Source organism: Strigops habroptila, chromosome 16 (genome assembly GCF_004027225.2).
Source record: "Strigops habroptila isolate Jane chromosome 16, bStrHab1.2.pri, whole genome shotgun sequence".
Lineage (NCBI taxonomy): Eukaryota > Metazoa > Chordata > Aves > Psittaciformes > Psittacidae > Strigops > Strigops habroptila.
In genome coordinates, this window is record NC_044292.2 from 5083154 (window position 1) to 5101096 (window position 17943).

Genomic DNA, 17943 nt, shown 5'->3' on the forward strand with positions numbered 1-17943 from the left:
TTAATAACCCCATAGTGTTGTTCTCCCTGTCCCCAGGTTACGGGTTCCTGCAGCCAGCACAAGCAGAGATGTTTGCACGGCAGCAAGAGATGCTACGGAAGCAAAACCTGGCAAGGTGAGGAGTGTATAGGACCAGGCTGGGCTCGGGCTGGGTTTTTCCTTCCCTTTCCTGGCAGCAGGCAGAGTAATGTGGGATGTTGTGTTGGGTGAGCTGTGCACAGGCAACAGAGCGGTGTCCAAGGGAAGCAAAGTGTGGATGTGGAGGTGACACCTTGATCCTGCAAGCTCTGGCGGGTTAGCAAGTTATTCCCAGAGCCCCCTGTGACATTCCCTCTCTGCCTCTCCCAATTTAGGTTGGAGATGTCAGCCGAGATCATCCGCCAGAAGGAACTGGAGAACCTCCATAGACAAAGGCTACTGGCTGGAGACCCACTGAGCCTGCACCCCGGCCTGCCCCCCGACCACCCGGCCCTGCGCAACGTGCACGACATTCCCGAGGGCCACCCGCTGCGGGAAGAGCTGTCCCGGAGGAACGCCATGCTGGTGCTGCGGCACAACAACACTCCCCTGCTGTCCCTCAACCCCAGCGTCCCCAGCAGCGCCACGCCGCCCAAGGAGCAGCCCCGGCGCGGCAGCCGCAAAGCCGCGCATCACCGCGCCGAGCCGCAGGGCATGAGCGAGGCCAAGGAGCTGGCGGAGCCCCGGGCACGGGATGGGGCTCCGGACTGTAACGATGAGGAGATGAAGGACTCGGAGAGCGACGCGGATGTGAGCGATGAGAAGCCGGAGAGCCTGAAGGCTGAGAGCAGCAGCTCGGCCGCGGAGCTTAAGGAGTGCAAAGAGACGGGCAAAGCGTGTGAAGGGGCCAAGGAGCTGGGTGAAGGGGCTGCTGGTCAAACTGCTCCCTGCAGCTCCTCCAGCGCAGAGTCCCCCAGCCACTTGCTTGGGCCAGGCATCAACAAAACCGAGGTGAAATACCTCCCACCAGCCTCCATCCCACCACCTCAGCCGCTGCCCTTCGGATTCCCGTACACCATGAGCCCATACTTCCATGCAGGTGAGTGTATGTGAAGCACCTACATGTTCTGCAGCGTGCTCTGAGTGGGACTCTTCCCCCTTCCTGTTGTGCAGTATGGTTTGAGTTCTGTTTTCTCTGCTGGGAACCAAACACGTCTTTTAATTCATAAGAAGGACTCTATTTGCAATGAAGCAAATCAAGGGTCATAAAGAGAAAGGGCAGGAACAAAGTGAGTCCCACGCACATGAGAAGGGAGATCCCAGTGTGATGGCCTAAGGGATCTTGCAGTTGCTTGGGCCTTCTTTGGAAGGTATATTTTGGGAGAAATGCCAGTAAATTATGGGGTCTTCAGGGAGAGGCAGCAAACACACCATTTCCATCCCTTTACTTTGCAGGCTATCTGGAATGCTGGCCTAAAAAGCTGTGAAGACACTTGGGCTTATGTGATTTCCATGAAGTGGGGTCTGGAGGGGCCAAGTTGGGGAGAGGCACCCAGCTAGAGCAGGATAAGAGGACTGAAGGAGAGCTTCCCAGGGTGGCTGGGTCTGGGGGTGAGGATAAGGGTGTTCCACAGGGGAAGGTGCAGATGGCACTGGGGATGTGCAGGGCTGGAGGGTGGCTGGTTCCCACGTGCTTGGTTCTCCCTTTGTGCATTGCCATGGTTTGAGGTGAGGGAAATGAAGGATTAAGGCTGCAGTGTTTTCCTCCCTGCTGTGTGTTGTACCTGGGACATTCCCAGGGTGGCATGTGAGACAGCACCTTTGGGATGGGGTGTCAGAGAGTTCCCTAGCAGTGATTTACACATCTTGGCTGCCCCATGTCCATGGAGGTGTCAGACTTACCCTTGCTGTGCCCCTTTTCCACAGCAGAGGTAGGAGGGCTCTTTCCCCTGCCTGTGTGTATATCTCAGGCACTGGTATGGCTGGATCAGTGCCTGTTGGATGGGACAGGCAGGCAGGGAAGTCATGGCTGGTCTCTGGTCCCCACCGAGCAGTGCCTTGGGCTGTGGAGATGGGCAGCCAAGAAGGGAATGGTGAGTATATGTGGTACAAAGCAGGGTTTCAGACTGTGGTAGCTGGTCTGCCCCTGGTCTAGCCAGGAGCCAGAATCTGCCTCAGCTAATTACTTGGCTGAGCAATTAGCAGGAGGTGGGACCTCCTGCCAGAGGGAGGAGGGAGAGAAGAAGGGGGGAGCACAGCATGTGGGTCGCTGGGGCTGCCTGTTCCCCATGCAAAGAGCTGCCGCTGTTGTGAAGGCGGCTGCCCATCACTCATTAGAGCTGCCTTCCAACCAGGAAGGAGGAAGCGATTTTCCTCTGACAGGCAGGTGGCCAACGTGATAAATATTCCGGCTGCCTTGGGCTGCCGAGGCTTCCTCGCAGGAGCCCTTTTCTCCTGGCATTCCAGAGGGAAAGGCACGGCCCCGCGGTGCTCGGCGCTCGCGTGAGGCTCCGCAGGGAGGCCGGCGTGGTGGATGGGGTTGCTCCCTCCCCCAGCCATGCAGGAGTTACTGTAATAGGCCATTTATTATCACATTCAAATTTATATCAGGATTGTGTCTCGAGGCCTCGGCGAAGATCAGGGCTGTGTTTCACTGCCCGGTTTCCAGGCACTTCTGATTTGTGGAGCCTGTTCCAGGGCTGTAGGTCTTTTCCTGAGGGCTCTTTTGCTTTCAGCCAGCTTCACGTGTTAATATTCATGGGACATCAGTGAATTTAGGCACTGTGCGACTCCGCAGGACAAGCTCTCGCCTGGAACAGCCTTGGGAGGACAGGGCACTTGTGGGATGCAGCAGAGCAGGTTGAGAGGGAGCTGGGAGTTCAGTAGCTGGAATATTGAGGGCTGGATTGATCCAAATGCTGTGGGGATCATGGGGTGTGCTGGGGTAATGGGCGTCACTGAAAAATGTGTTACTGTGGCCTTTGGGAACACAAACCACGTGAAGACAGATAGAACTGCACCCACCTCTCCCCCAGTGCCGTTTCCATAGTCCTTGTTTCATAGAATTGTAGAACTCCAGCCTGGTTGGGGTTGGAAGGGACCTTAAAGCTCATCCAGTCCCAACCCCCTGCCACGGGCAGGGACACCTTCCACTAGAGCAGGTTGCTCCAAGCCCCTGTGTCCAACCTGGCCTTGAACACTGCCAGGGATGGGGCAGCCACAGCTTCTCTGGGCACCCTGTGCCAGCGCCTCAGCACCCTCACAGGGAAGAGCTTCTGCCTCAGAGCTCATCTCAATCTCCCCTCTGGCAGGTTAAAGCCATTCCCCTTGTCCTGTCCCTCCAGGCCCTTGTCCAAAGCCCCTCTCCAGGTTACTTGTAGTCCCTTTAGGCATTGGAAGACTGTTACAAGGTCTCCCTGGAGCCTTCTCTTCTCCAGCCTGAACAAGGACTTCTTTTGCACAAGGACTGCTCTTCTGGCCTGGATGGTCATGACATGCTGTACACTGGGCATTATAAAGTAACCACCTAAGCAAGGCAGGTAACGTGGGAAGCCAAAAGGAACAGCCAGAGGGAGGAAAGGAGGGAAGGGGCTGGTTGAAAACGACCTCTGAGTCCCAGGCAGTGCCTCTGGCTTCCCAGCAAGGGGAGGCTCCTCCACTGGAGGCACAGAGCTGTTTGCTGTCCCTACTGGGATGGCTATCGATGAGGCAGGCAGAGGCGGGTCGATTCCCTGAGCTGCCTTGCAGGGATCTGGCTGCTGCTGCATGACCTCATCTCGGGGAGGTTTCAGCAGCCTCCTTCCCTTCCTCCTCCCACCACCCTCCTCCAGCCCCGTCCTTTGGAAAAGGTGAAGGATGGAGTGTGCAGGAGGCTAAAATCCTCCTATCGATCCATAGTCTGGAGAGCAATTAACACAAGCCTTCCAGCGCTGCTCCATGACCCGAGTGTGAGGGAAGGAGGGGGGGCATGCGCAGGGAGAGGGGTTACAGAGTGGTAGCAAAGCTGATTAAACCCAGAGGTGGGCTGGTTTGCTTTGTGCACTGATTTCCCAGTTGGCACCTGAATGTCTCCTGTGAAGCCAGGAGTAAAAGCTCCCATGTCTGCATGCTGGATTCACAACAGGTTTCCCTTCCTGGGATGGACAGGATTGCTTTCCCTGACCTGCTCAGCCTTTAGCTTCTCTTCTGGAGCAGCTGGGTATCAGGAGGAGGGAGGGAAGTTATAAATGGGTTGCAGCATGGGTGGTGAGGGCTTTTACATAGGCACCTGGCTACAAGACACTGGCCTGGGACGATGGATGCTTTTCAGTCCCTCCACGCTGGGCCCCATCTGGTGAAATGCTCCATAATCCATTACCAGTCCCTCAGACCATCATTTATCACAGAGCCAGACACAGGAGGCCTGGCAGGGAATGGATGTTGCCCTTTCTGCATCCTCGGAGTCCAGCAGGAGCCAGTGACATGTCATTATTAGAATAGAAGGTGCATCCCTTCCAGCTGCTTGGCACCTATTTGTTATCATTCTCCGGGCTGCCAGAGCAGAGGTGAGTGGTGCAGCCACGCACAGAGATGGAGCGGACGGTGCTGTGTCTTCCTGGTGAGGAAGGACAAGAGCTCTTCTGCTCCAGGGACTTCAGAGTTTGGAAGGACCAGTGATTGGGTGCTGGTTCTGTGCTAGTTGCAGATTAGATACAAGCTGAGGCCAGAGGGACCAGTGTAATCATAGAATAACAGCCTGGTTTGGGTTGAAGGGACCTTAAAGCTCACCCAGTTCCAACCCCTGCTGCAGGCAGAGACGCCTTCCACTAGAGCAGGTTGCTCCAAGCCCCTGTGTCCAACCTGGCCTTGAACACTGCAGGGATGGGGCATTCACTTTGGGCAGCCTTCCTGGGGTTATTCCTGCATCTGGTGGCTTCAGATTGTGGGAACAAATGGACACCTGAGGCTCCACAACCTGGACTTGAGGGGTGCTGAGTACACAGGATGGTGGCTGAGTCTTTGGAGCTATTAAGGGCTGAGCTCTTCTGCAGTCATGTGAGATTTGGGGCTTTTCTGCAGGGAATAGGGGTGTTTCACCACTAACTTCAGTGCAGATAGGTTCCCACCCTCTTGCTTTCAAGTTCTGTGCCACAGAAATCACTCATTCCCCAGGCCAGAACCCAAGGTACTGGCATTTACCTTCCCCCTCCCAAGAATATTTCCACCACTCAGTCCCTGTTTCCCTGCTACAAATGGGAACTCTGAGATAAATATTTTGGCTGTGTTCTATTTCTCTGTGTGTGGGTATGTGGAAAATATTCCTGGTTCCCATACAGAGGGGCTGTCTGGTCCTCAGCCCTGGCCACAGCAGGCTCACTGTGTGCATCTCTGTGTGCATCATGACCTCTCCCTCCCCTTCTGGGGGCGCAGAGACAAAGGAGAGAAAACCACAGAGGAGAGAGGCTTGTGTAAGAGAAGCAGTTGCTATCCCAGCTCTGGGGCAGTGTCGGGAACCCTGGGAATGATCCTGGATGTGGTGCAGCTCATGGGCTGCCGGCACGCGTGAGGGAGAGGGACCACAGGGAAGCTTTATGCCTTTCCCTGCATCCCTGCCAGTTGTGAAGGAGGCATCTGGGCTGAATCTCTGGTGGGCACTGACCAGGCTGAGCTGAAACCCTGAGGATGGCCCTGGCTGGAGAACTCATTCCCAAGCACTGCGTTGCTGCAATTCAATCCTTGGCTGGCTTTTGGAATAAGGAAGTACCTCATTTGAAAGCAGTTGGCTGTTACAGGCAGATCCCCTCAGAGACACCCGCTCTGGCTGCAGATGGAGGTGTCTCGCCCGAGCATTGACTGTGCCTGGAATAATTGAGTTCAGTTGCACTTCCTCTATTTCCCAAGCTGCAGCCACCCTTCCCAAAAGGAGAAGGAGGAGAATTTCTCCCGGGGAAAGAAAAACCCACCCCCGAAAGGGCGAATAAAGGGGAAAAAAGCCCTCAGCCATTTGAGCGCTTTGTGGGTTTTAGCACAAGCAGCTGGGAGTTTGTCTCCTGGAAAATGGGATGGGAATGAGGGCTCGTGTCCATCTGTCTGTCTGGGAGCTGAGGGTGGCGAGGAGAAGGGAAGCGCTCGCTGCCTCTTTGGCAGTGACAGGCGCCGAGCTCACAGAGAGACAGTCGTTCCCTATGGCTGTTAACACACACAGACATTGGAAGCCTTTTCAGGCTGGAAAGAGAAGGAGTGAAGGGAGTGAGGAGCTGCCTGGCCTCCAGTGGGACACAGGGTGGCCAGGAAGGGGGAATTGGTGTGTTGTGGCTGGGTAGAGCTGTCCCGGGGAGCAGCGAGTGGAGCCTGGTCCTTGTGCTGGAGAGGAGAGGGCTTCCTGCAGGAAGGGAAGAGTGTGGTTGGGACTAAGGATGTGAAGGATGTGTGATAGGGGATTTCCCTGCCCACCCTGAGGTCCTGGGCTGGTAAGAAGGGAGGTCTAGAGAGATGCGGCTGAGTCCCCAAGGAATGGGGAGAGGGGCAGCCCCATCCCTACCCCAAAGGGACAGGTAGAGGCAGCAGCCCGGAGATGGCTCCTGTCTCTCCACACGGCTCCAGTCAAAATGTGCTGGCACTGGAGCTGGCACGGGTCTGTTTGCACTGGGAATGCCCGTCGGCTGCACAGGGTGAGCTGCAGTTGGGGTTGAAGCAGACGTTGCCATCTCCTTCCCTGAGAGGAGGGAGGAGGGATGTGGTGGTGCTGCTACAGGAACAGTGCGGAGGTTGGGAAGGGAAGCGGGAAGTCGGGAGCGGAAACATAGTGGAAATGATTACCCGGTGTCTGAGTGCGGCTGGCGCAGGCTGCTCGTGGTTCAGAAGCATCTTATTGGCATGATAACTTCCTGTGTAAATCCTGTCCTTTTCCTGTTCCCTTGGAATGTGCTCGTGGCTTTGCCAACAAGTGGAGGCTCGGCGCGTGGCTTTGCCGTTTGCTCTTTCTGTGCCTCTTCCCTCTGACCTGGTGCATTCCCTAGGGAACGCTTGTTCTCTGGGCTTGTGCTTCCCACCAGGCTTTCATTGCATCCCACTTTATCTTGTCATTACTTGCAGAAGCCTGTATCTGACATCCGACCTGCTGTGGACAGGAGCCAAGGAGGGGAGTTGCAGCAAAGGGGTCACATCCATGGTGCTGGTCAGACCTTAAGTTTACAGGACAGATAATTTTGGCGTGATAGACCCCTGGGAGAAGTACTTTTTATGCCAATCTCTTGCTTCATGCCTCAAAGCCCAACAGTTTATACCCCTCATAAACTCTTTTTCTATCCACTGTAATCATGGATGTTCACATCCCTGTGAATGTCCTCTTGATCCCTTGGTCTGAACGATATCATGCAGCAGTGAGTTCCGCAGGTTAACAGCACCTTTTATTCCTCCCCTATGAAGTGGTGTCTTCTAGAACTCGGTTTTTTCATTACTTGTTGTTGCATTTTCCCTGTTACACACTAGAATAGGTAGGAGTTACCTGCCTGGGGTTTCTTACTCTCTGTGCCTCTCCTTTGGCTCCTGTCTCAGCTCCAGCCCATCCCGTGCTGTCAGGCACTGCGGATACAGGGCTGGAGGAGGCTCTTCCTCTGCTTTGGAACCCATCACCTCCGTCTGTGCTGACAGGGCTGGGACCTGAACCGCTGTTGCGTTGCAGAGTATTGACACACGGGCTCGAACGGAGCTGGGCTGTCTCCGGAGTGTCCCGGGGGCTGGCGGGGGTCATCCCGTCACCCATCACCCGGCTCCGCGCTCCGAGGCAGCCGATCCGATGGATGCTTCAGGCTGGGCTGGATTGAAAATGAGCCTTTGGAAAGAGCGAGCTGTCCTCGGGTGACTGAGGCTCCGGCAAGGCAGTGGCCACCAGGGAGAGGTGCCGGGGCCTGTTCCCATGCGGAGCACGTCGCCAGGAGGAGGGCTGGGGAAAGCAGCCCACAGGGCAGGCAGAGCTTTCCGCTTTGCGGTGCGTGTGGAGAAACACTCCTTGAGGGTTGTTTCTTTCCTCTCCCTTCCCCCTATTTCTTCCCCACAGCTGAAGAACATTAAACACATGAAATGCATTAGCCAGGGCTTTTTTTTTCCCTTTCCCTTACCCCCCTCCTTTTCCAAGCTGGGGACCTCCAGGAGGAAGAGGCCTATGAATTGACCCTGCCCAGTGCTTTAATTGACAGGTCATTAAAGATGAATGTGTGGCTAGAGAAACATATTCACATCGCAGGCGGGTTGTTGTCCGGGTGGGATTTGAATGATTTATGTTTCTTTCTCCTCCCGTCCTTCCTACCCCCCCTGACTCCAAACAATCCAGGCACCATGGGAGGTCTGTTTCTGGATGGTGAGGAAAGCCCCGCGCTGGAAGACATCAGCAAATGGACGGTGGAGGATGTGTGCAGCTTTGTGTCCAACTTGTCTGGCTGCACCGAGTACACTCAGGTAAAGCTCTTCACAGCCTCAGGAGGAACGTCCTCCCTTCAAGCCCTTGCTCTCTCCCTGTTTTACTTGCACTGTCCCACCTCGGAGAAGGTCTATGTCGGAGCCACTTTCCTAGTGCCTTGTTAAATAGCTGCTTGCCGGCAGTGAAGATCCTGAGAAGGTGTGTGATGGACCTTGCAGATGGATGGCAATAAAGCCAGGGCAGTGGGAGGGGATGGAGTAGGGACAAGGGTTGGTCATTGCTGAACGCCTGCCCCAGCCATTCTGAGGGTAGAGCTCAGCATCCTGCTTCCATGCTTTTTACAAGGGCATGTAGTGACAGGACAAGGGGGAATGGGTTTAAACTGACAGAGGGGAGATTGAGATGAGCTTTTAGGCAGAAGTTCTTTGTTAAAACCACCTGTAAACCCAGTGCTTCTGTGGAGCAAAGAGCTGTGCATGCAGGTGAGAGGCAGCACTTAGGAAAGCAAATGCTTATGACAGAGATGGGTACATGTCACATTCCCCAAGAGGAACAACAGAGATATTTGGGTTGTGCTTGGGAGTGCATCAGGGTGACTCTGTGTGTGTGGGAGAGAGAAGGGGCAGGTTCCGACTGTGGGGAAGGGGAGGGAAGGGACACTGGTTAAAAAGGATGGTGGATGGATGGGTGTTGATGCGAATGAGAAGCAGCAGGTCTGTGTGTGTGGAGCAGGGTTCAGGAGCTGGGTTTAGTGGGGCTGATAAAGGAGATGGGTATCGAAGAAAGCTCAGTCAAAAGGCTCTAAAACCAAAACACACGCATACAAAGCACGTATCTGCTCTGATTCTCTGTTACCCCCACCTCAGTGTGCTCCTGCCCCAGTGGCATTGCGCTTTGTCTGCATTCCTGCGCTGGGGAATGAAGATCAAGAGTTGCCTGGAAGCTTCCCTATTAGGCTTGTCTATTTACCAGAGCCACCTTGCAGGAGGCTCATCCATTTCCACCTCCGTTGCCAGCTCTGGTGGAGTGGTGGGGAAGAAATCAATACCTCGCTGAGACAAAGGTTCAGCAATCTCAGTGCATTGCACACACCATGTTTGATGAGAGTGGGAGCTGCTGTAACCAGGCTCCTGTCGTGGCCGAGCTGTGTTACATGGGGGGTGCATGGCTGAAGGGGTGCTGTGTTTTTATGCACTATGGTGATGTGCTGAGCAGGTTTTTACTGTGTGAAAATGCCAGTGTTGAGGGGTGACGCAGCTCCGAGCTGCCTGTGATCTCCTCTCCAAAACCACAGTGCCGGGGAGGTCTGGCACTGCTCTGCAGGCTATTCCTGCCAGGAAAACCAGCAAGAGGCTGGTGCTGTGCTGTGCATCGAGACACGGTTCAGCCAAACAGGGAAGCTTCAGCAAAAACCAGTGGTTGTGCCTGATTTCAGCCCTCAGCAGCGCTCAGCTTTGTCCCTGCAGTGGATCAGGCCCCGTGGGACACCCAAGGGGATGCTTAAGTTACAAGGCTTCTTGTGGAGGGTTTCAGTGCTGTGCAAAGGGAGGCTTTTGGCTCCCAGCCCACGTTGGCTGCAGAGGGAGGAAAGTAAATTGGTACAGTAAAAGTTAGTTCTGCGAGGGCAGAGAGCAGAACCACGTGCTGCAGTCCTGAGCAGCTTTATGCTGGAGCCCAGCAATCAAAACCACTTGCAGCAGCTCAGCTGCCTCGGCTCTAACAGCCAGTGCCACCCTCCAAAGGGACAGCCATGGGCTGCTGCTGACAAAGAAGCCATTAGAGTGAATTAAAACCCGTTCCTTACACCATGCATAAGGCATTGCCCCACACAGTTCATCTGGAGGAGCATCCAGTATGAGCTGGGGTGTGAAAATACACCGTGGAGGTGGGTTTAGTAGGGAAAACCAGGCCTCTGGCTGACATCTCCCACACTGAGGGGACCTGCTGCCTGCATTACACAGTGGTGGCAGTTTACTCATCAAGTATCCAGCCCATACATGCAGAGTAAACACCCCGGGGAGGCTGGTGTAAGTGTAGCCCTGCTCTGTGCATGAAGAATGGAGCAATAGCCAGACCTTAACCTTTATTACACAGTCCCTATAAGGCTGAAAACTCTTGCATGACCCTGTCATTGGAAATGGAGGCAAAACACAGTGGTTGCTTTTCTGTCTTTAAGTGTGTTAAGATGGTGCAGTTTTGCATGGCTGGAATGGGGGCACAGGAAACTGCTGTTCATGGGGTTATTCCAGCCCTGCTGTCATTGCTGTGAGTACAGGTTTGCACATCACCAGCTTCTGCTTCACTCCATGAATAAGGAGAGGGGTAAGAGACTGCCAGTGTGTGAACTTCATGTAGAATCACACTGTGTTTAGTGGTACCACTGGGCTACCTCAGCAGCACTGGGATGTTTATTAGTCCATGTCACTGTTAGTGCTGGGGAAAAGGAAGGTGGCCAAACCTGGGGATGATACTTCCTGCCCCATCATACCATAAAAATAAAGTATTGCTTTATCTAAACTGGCCCAATCAGCCCCAATTTCCATTCCCACACGCGTCTCCTTTCACCCGCTGGCTCCTGGCTGTGGATACAGGATTGTTCCTACCTCTCATGTAGCAATGCCAACCTACGCCACCTTTTCCACAGCACCTTCCTGTGCAAGGGCAAGACACAAGCATCAAACACCTCAGTGGCATTCCTAAGCCTGGATTTGTGTTCTGGTTGCTTCCAGGTATTCCGAGAGCAGGCTATTGATGGGGAGACCCTGCCCCTCCTGACGGAAGAGCACTTACTGAACAACATGGGGCTGAAACTAGGACCTGCACTGAAGATCAGGTCACAGGTAGGACTGTTTCCTATGTAGGAGCAAGTGGCACGGTTCAAAGTTGTACCTAACCAGAAAAGGGCTGTCAAGAGACCTCATTTATTGAATATAATTTATTAAGCAATAATTGTTCATTTATTTCTTTGCAATTCTGGTTTCAACACTCCAGAATGTTCCATCTCCTCAGCTCTCACGTGATGGTAGTCAGAGGCCGGGGGAAGGAAATAGCTCAGGATAAGTGGTGGGAGGGAGGAACAGGGTGAAGTGGGAAATTCCTACACTGGTCCAGCTCCTGTTGGTAAAAATACATTGGGATGTTCCCACAAATACTGCCAGGAAAGGAGGAAACCTGCAGGCAGGTGAGGGAAGGAGATGCTTTTGAATTGGGTGAACCTGAAACCAGTCATCTGAGAGTACCTGAAGAGCTGGGTAAAGCCATCTCAGGAACCAGCTCTTTTCTAGACTGGACCCAAATCCTTCTGCTGCTCCTTTTCTATGTAACAAGGTGGCTCTTTTGGTTCTTTCGAGTGAGGCTTGAAGCACAAATGCATTTCACATCTCTCAGCATCATCTGTTGTTACTTTCCCTCCGCAGTGAGTAATGGACCAGCTCTTTCCCTTCTCTGCTGGGCCAGTCGTAGACTCTGTTTTCTCTCTTACTGGTCACACTTACTGGTCTTGCTGATGGGCCGTGCCCCCCAAACACCCCCAGCTTGTGCTGCTCATACACTGACACACAGGATATAGAACTTGCATTAGTTGTGTTTGTCCTTTATTTCAGGGGACTGTATTTCCTCCTCAACACACTCATTTGCTGTTTTGCCCCTTGATGTTTCTTCTTAAAACACCCTTTTCCTTGTCAATGACTTGGTTCCCAAGTCTCTGCCTGTAGAAATCTCTGCTTCCATAAAACTGCTTTGCCATTCTCCTGCACTCATGGTGATTCCCATTTCAGCTGCCTTGGTTGGCCTCAAATCCAGAACAACATCTCCACCTACTTCTTTATTTCTCCATTTAATGCTCACAAAATAGCTTCTGACACGTCAAGAACAGGCTATTCCAGTGCCTTCCCTTGGGAATTGTGTCATGGCCATGGCTGTGACAGCCACATGCGTGCGCACATCCATGGGTTGCACACCCACTGCTCTGGCAGAGCCTCCCTAAGCCACAAGCTTACACATTCATTACATTATGTTAAAACAATAAGAGCAACTTTACTACTTTCCCTACAGCCCTCACTGTTTATGAGGGGTCTAATAAAAAGGTTCTGTGGGCAATTGTTCCCTGTGGGTCAATTCAGGAGGAAATAAAACTCTGCTGGTTCTTACAAAACAGAGGAGGCCAAATAGCTCACAGCCGTGCTTAGATGGGATTTAGAGGGGGGGGAACATGAGATATGGGCTGAAAGGAGAAAAACCCTGCTTCCATTTAATCAATAGTGTTTAAAGGTCTATAATAAGGCATGTCTGGGGGGGTGTCTGTGTGTAAGTGGGGAGCAAAGCCCCACTGTTGCTAACTGAATAATGTGGCAGTTGTCTGGTTTGAACACAAGCCTGTGTTTTCGTTCCAGTTGAAATGGGAAGCAGCTGTTGTAGGTGCTGGAACACTGGGGGGCCTTTGGCCCTCGCTGGGAGGTGAGAACTGCTGCAGGAGGGTTTCCTTTGGTGCTGCAGGAGAAGGGAGAGGCTGCAGGCTTACAGCTTCCTGCGCAGGAACAGCAGCCACCCTGCAGCCAGTATTTCCCCCTCCCCTGTTCCTCCAGCTCCCCTCTTTAGAGCAATTCCTGCTCTTTAGACATGGACATAGTGTGTTTGGTCACCATTCTATGTAACCCATCTCCTCTTCTTTCAGCTTTCCAATATCTGAAGGGGGCTACGGGGATGCTGGAGAGGGACTCTTCATCAGGGACTGCAGCAATAGGACAAGGGGTGATGGGTTTTAACCGAAACAGGGGAAGTTCAGGTTAGATAGAAGGAACTAGATGATCTTAAGGACCCTTCCAACCCAAACCAGTCTATGATTCCAGGATTCTGTCTGGAGCACAGAACCTGGGTTTGCTGCCTCAAAATGCAGCTTTTATGTGTTTCTGCAGACCATTTTTGCCTCTTCTCACCCCTTTTTGCCCCCTTCTCCCCACAGGTGGCCAAGAGGGTGGGCAGGGTGCTGTACATGGCTGGCTTCCCCATGGCCTTCCCACTGCAACCTCCCGGCCTGCGCCCCCCGGAGCGGGAGCTGCCCCCAGCCACGGACCTGCGGCCGTCCTCCACGGGCAGCGTGGCCTCCCCCTTCAGCGGCCTCCCCTCCGCCAGCCGCGTGTCCCCGAAGCAGGAGAACGGGACCCCCAGCGTCATGGCCGGGCTCAGCGACACCACGAAGCCTCCGTCCTAACTGCAGGGCAGCTCCTGGTGGCCTGGGACTGAGGTCATTGAGCAAAGCGAAGGTAAAGAGCATTTTGAGGCCAGGAGAAGCCTCCCCTCAGCAGTGTGAGACACAGGGGTGAGGAAGGGAGGGGGTTAGTTATTTGCTTTTTGGTTGGGGCGGGGGGGGAAGAAAACCCCAACACACTCCCGAGTTTTACAGACTAAAAAGAGAAGGAATGAAACTATCCAAAGATGTACTGAGACAACGCGAGTGAAGAGAGAGTGAGTCTAGAGGATGGCAGCAGCGTTTCCCATTCCCCTTCACACCCCTTCTCGCTCCCCAGAGCCGTGGACAGGGAATGAACACTTTGCCTTCAAAGAAACACGGCTTTCAGGAACTTCTGGGTGGCTCCAAACAGGGAAGGGAAGAGGCAACTGCTCCTCCCAATGGTACTCAGCACCCCTGAGCAGAAAACCCCATCATGAGAAACGAAACCACCCACCTTCCCAACGAGCTCCTCCTCCCTGGAAACGGGACTCAGTTCCTCATTCAGGTGTCTATGCATCTCTTAGCAACTTTGAACCAATACCAAAGACAGCCAAAAACAAAGAAGAACTAAAACTCAAAGGCAAGTTCCGGTCCATGTTTACTTTGGAGTGGATGGTACGGCACAGCCTGGGGGCTGCCCCCCTCCCTGGCACACAGAGAACAGGCTCTGCCCCTGCTCCAGCCCTGCAGAGCTGCTCATTTTGGCCCATTCGATGCTTGGCTGTAAAGAGAACACCCAACAAGCGTGTGCTCTGGTGGGCTGAAGGGGCACAGGCCCCGCTGCAGCGTGGCCCCCGGCCTCCCTCTCATGTACAACAGACTCATTTCTACATTTGGGGTGGGGGGGTTTCTTTTGTTCCTCGGGTTGTTTTGGTTCTGTTTTCAAGCCTTGTTACAGAGGTGGATGTAGTTGCACATTCTGGCCTGCTGTGGACCATGAGACAGGTACCGGTGCGTTCCCAGAGGAGGGGAGGGATGCTGGGAGTGGGGGGGGTCAGGCTAAAACCAATGGGTAAGGAAGAGTTTTTACTACTGTGAATGAGATGGTAACTCCTGGGGGTGCCCTCCTGTGACTTGTACAGTTGTGAACAACAATCACATGTGGTACTTTTCTCTCTGCTCCCCCTCCCCTGTTCTGTTTCAAGGTTGCACGTGCTACCGTTCTTTTCTTACCAAACTTAGCTTGGTGGTACATTAGCTTCTTTCTATTGTAAAAACCAACAAGTCATTACCCATCACATCACCATACAAACGCTTTCCAGCAATCAATTTAAATAAAAAAGAAGAAACACTTAATTTACAAACGGTACCTGAGCTCCTTGTACGTGGTTCTTTACCCAAGAAGTCTCCTCTCTTTCACTGTGTGTACCCTGCTGCTGGTGGTGGTAACTCTCTGTGTGTTGGAGCTGCTGCATTTCTGGCCTAAAGCCAGGCTGAGGGTTGGTTCTTCACCTTGCCACTAAGTTAGAGGGAGGAGGAACAACAACTCCTTTCTCTCTTGGAAGAAAAGGTAAGTTAGAGACCATTTGCTTATAGTTAGGGCCTCATCTGTGCAGTCAGCTCCCATGTGTAACAGCCTGAAGACAGAGGCTTTACCAGCCATAGGGAACCTCAGTCTTGAGCGCTCCAGAGCTCCTAATGAAGCAGCAGATGCTTTGTCCCTCTCAGAGTGGGCTATAAATGATAATAACAATGACAATAATGATGATAATAAAACACAGCTTACCCATTTCTGAGGTTATTTCCTCCCCCCTTCCAGGACTGAGGGCAGCTGGGTGTATGTGTAGTGATTACTGTAACTGCACATGGGAAAAGCAGCCTTCTCCATCCCTATTCCTGCTGCTAAGCTCCAAAGCACTAAGTGAAGCAAACACCCCACCCCACCACACTACAGTGGTGGTTACCTGGTGTCTAGAAGCAGGAGAGGAGCAGCACTCACTGTAGGACAGGCAGCAGCAAACTGGTCTGCAGAGAGAAGCTGGTTCTATTGCCCTTACCCAGCCTGAGCTACACAGTGGCCTCTGATAAGCACCATTCCTCCAGGGATACACAGCACGAGCTGCATCTAGAAGCTTCCCAGTTGATGCAGTGGTTGGATGCCCAGAGCACCTGCAGTCATCCCTGCTGATTGCAGGACCAGAACAAACGCGTTCAGCAGCAGCTGGAACTGGCTCTAGAAGGTGATTTTTATGTCACTGGGGATAACAGTAGGTCTGGTACAAAGCACAGGCTCAGATTTGGTCCTTGGTTGTGCTAAACAAATCCAACAGCCATCATAAAATGAAAGTATGGTTCCTATGTTAGTAGTTTTGTCTCTTCTTACCCCTTCCTGCCTGTACAACCTCCCATCAGGACTCCCCCCTATCTTAAGGCACTTAAAGTCACCTCTTTAGCATACTTACAACCAGTTCAGTTGCTTCTGATGTTACTGCTAAAGGCTCCCATTTGCAGGGAAGACACAAAGCTCTGAAACACTCTCTGCAGCCTTAAGACCTTCTTGGCAACAGGGAAGGTTTGGGGAGGGCCCAAGAGCAAAATATGGGGTGAAAGGGGAGGACACACACAGGAGGACCCTTAGACAAAAGAACTTGTACTTCCCTTGGCTCATGTTCCAGGAGCTGAAACTGAACCCTGTGCTATTGAAAGCAGCAGATTTTAATGAGGGCAGTTTATTACCTGTGCTGAGCAGTTTTACTGGCCTGGATGTGGCCACAATTTCACTGTTATCAAAAACAGAACTGGTAGAAAACAGCTTTAAAGTCCAAGCAGCGCCTCTGCTGTGTCACTGCCAAGTCCTTGGTGGCACCTTGGGCTGGCTGCCCACCCTCCCAGCTCTTACCAGGGCTCTAAGAACCAGCTGTGGGTGCTGAAGGGTGGGTGCTGTGGCACCAGCAGCTCACAGGGGGCTCAGTCGTCATCGGAGAAAGCCAAATCCTCCACAATGTCCTCGTCTCCCTGTGCCAGCAGCTCCAGGTCAGCGCGGGACATCCCCCTGGTGCGGCTCCTCTGCTGTGATCCCTGTGGAACACGGGCACCTTCCCGGCCTTCCTCTGCTGTGGAAAGAGTGAGAGGTGTCAATCCTGCTGCACTGGGAGCAGGACAACCCATTGCTAAGTAATCCCAGATCCTCATTAATGGATTGGTGCCACTGCAGCTCCCAGGGAGCGGGAGGAGAGCGCTGCAGGGAGTGATAGGAGACCTGAGTAACTGCTGTGCCTGGGGCAGGGACACAAAGAAAGATCCAGGGGGAACACGAGTGCTTCCAAACCTTCACCCCTCATGGCTCAGGTCAGTCTTCCTCGCTCGAGGTGCCAGGCTGGGAATGAAGGGCTGCAAGAAAGGAGCTGTCCTAGGGAACAGCCTCCCAATGTAAAACTAACCCCACGCTCCCTCCTTTCTGAAATGATGCTTCAATAGTGGGGAGCACAAGTGAAAACTGGTCTCTAGGGACTGTCCATGTCCCCATTCCCAGTGTCCTTCCCTCTCATTCCACTGGGAGCATGTGCAGAGCTCTCCCCTCAGGCTCTGGCCTGCTGGAGGGTGGGAAGCTGTCATGGACACCAGCTCCTCGCTGTTTCACTGCCCGACCAGGCTGCACGCATGGGGGTGTTGGTGACAAACACACCAGAAACACTCAGCACACACAGCTTGAGACTTGGGAAGGGCGGATCTGCCCCATCCCAGCCTGATGGACGGCTGGAAAAGTGCCACAGGTCGGGAGTGCCCGGGCTGCAATGTCACTGCAGCTACATCGGGGGTACCCAGGCACAAGGAGACTCAGGAGCTGGCTCTAAAGCTGCATTGGGGCTGGCAGAAGGGAGGCTCAGAGGTCCTGCTGCCCCCAGACCCCATTCCTTGGTGCTTTTCCTTCTGAGTACTCCAATAGGCAGAGAGGAAGAACTTTTCCTCTTGATACTTCACAGCATTGTCAGAACATGCATCAAATACCCATCTATTCTCGGCGCCGAGGTTCGGGCGTGCGTGCCAAGCCACAGCCATCTGCCATGCTAAATCAGGCACATTTTGCTCTCACTTGGCCTCTTTCCCCCTTCCTGCTCTCCCTGCTCCCCAAACTAGTAAAGCCAGGCTGCACAGAGCAGCTTTTGTGGCTGTTCCCCACGGCCCATGGCACGCTGAGGAGCAGAGGCTTTGCTGCTCTAATACAAAGGGTGAAGGAAGTGGCACACAAAGCCCAGCAAAAGAACACCCTTGGCAGGGCCAGGTTGTGTCTGCCAGCTCAGCACAGGGACTTGGCAGACAGGGGCAAGAGAGCGTGGAGCTGCTCTGCCTCAGCACAGAACCCTCAGATGGAGCAGGACTTGGGCAAGGTCTCCTACCAGTCCTATCCTGCGAGGAG

At 53.5% G+C, this 17943-nt stretch overlaps 2 protein-coding genes across 6 annotated transcripts in view; one reads left to right on the top strand and one right to left on the bottom strand.

The window, feature by feature from the left end:
* Positions 1 to 15862, top strand: part of SAMD11 (sterile alpha motif domain containing 11) — a 112674-nt gene extending 96812 nt beyond the window's left edge. For all 4 annotated transcript variants that reach the window (XM_030507684.1, XM_030507686.1, XM_030507685.1 and 1 more), the window contains 5 exons: positions 37 to 115; positions 354 to 1057; positions 8270 to 8394; positions 11086 to 11196; positions 13317 to 15862. In XM_030507684.1, coding sequence (XP_030363544.1) covers positions 37 to 115; positions 354 to 1057; positions 8270 to 8394; positions 11086 to 11196; positions 13317 to 13565 — 1268 coding nt within the window. In that variant the 3' untranslated portion in view covers positions 13566 to 15862. The remainder of the gene's footprint in view (positions 1 to 36; positions 116 to 353; positions 1058 to 8269; positions 8395 to 11085; positions 11197 to 13316) is intronic.
* A 312-nt stretch (positions 15863 to 16174) lies between these two features.
* The window catches only part of NOC2L (NOC2 like nucleolar associated transcriptional repressor), a 46715-nt gene continuing 44946 nt past the window's right edge, over positions 16175 to 17943 (bottom strand). Inside the window, exon 19 of one of the 2 annotated variants that reach the window (XM_030507690.1) lies at positions 16175 to 16636. In XM_030507690.1, coding sequence (XP_030363550.1) covers positions 16494 to 16636 — 143 coding nt within the window. In that variant the 3' untranslated portion in view covers positions 16175 to 16493. Of the gene's footprint in view, positions 16640 to 17943 lie in introns of both variants that reach the window. The other variant, XM_030507689.1, reaches the window with a different exon arrangement.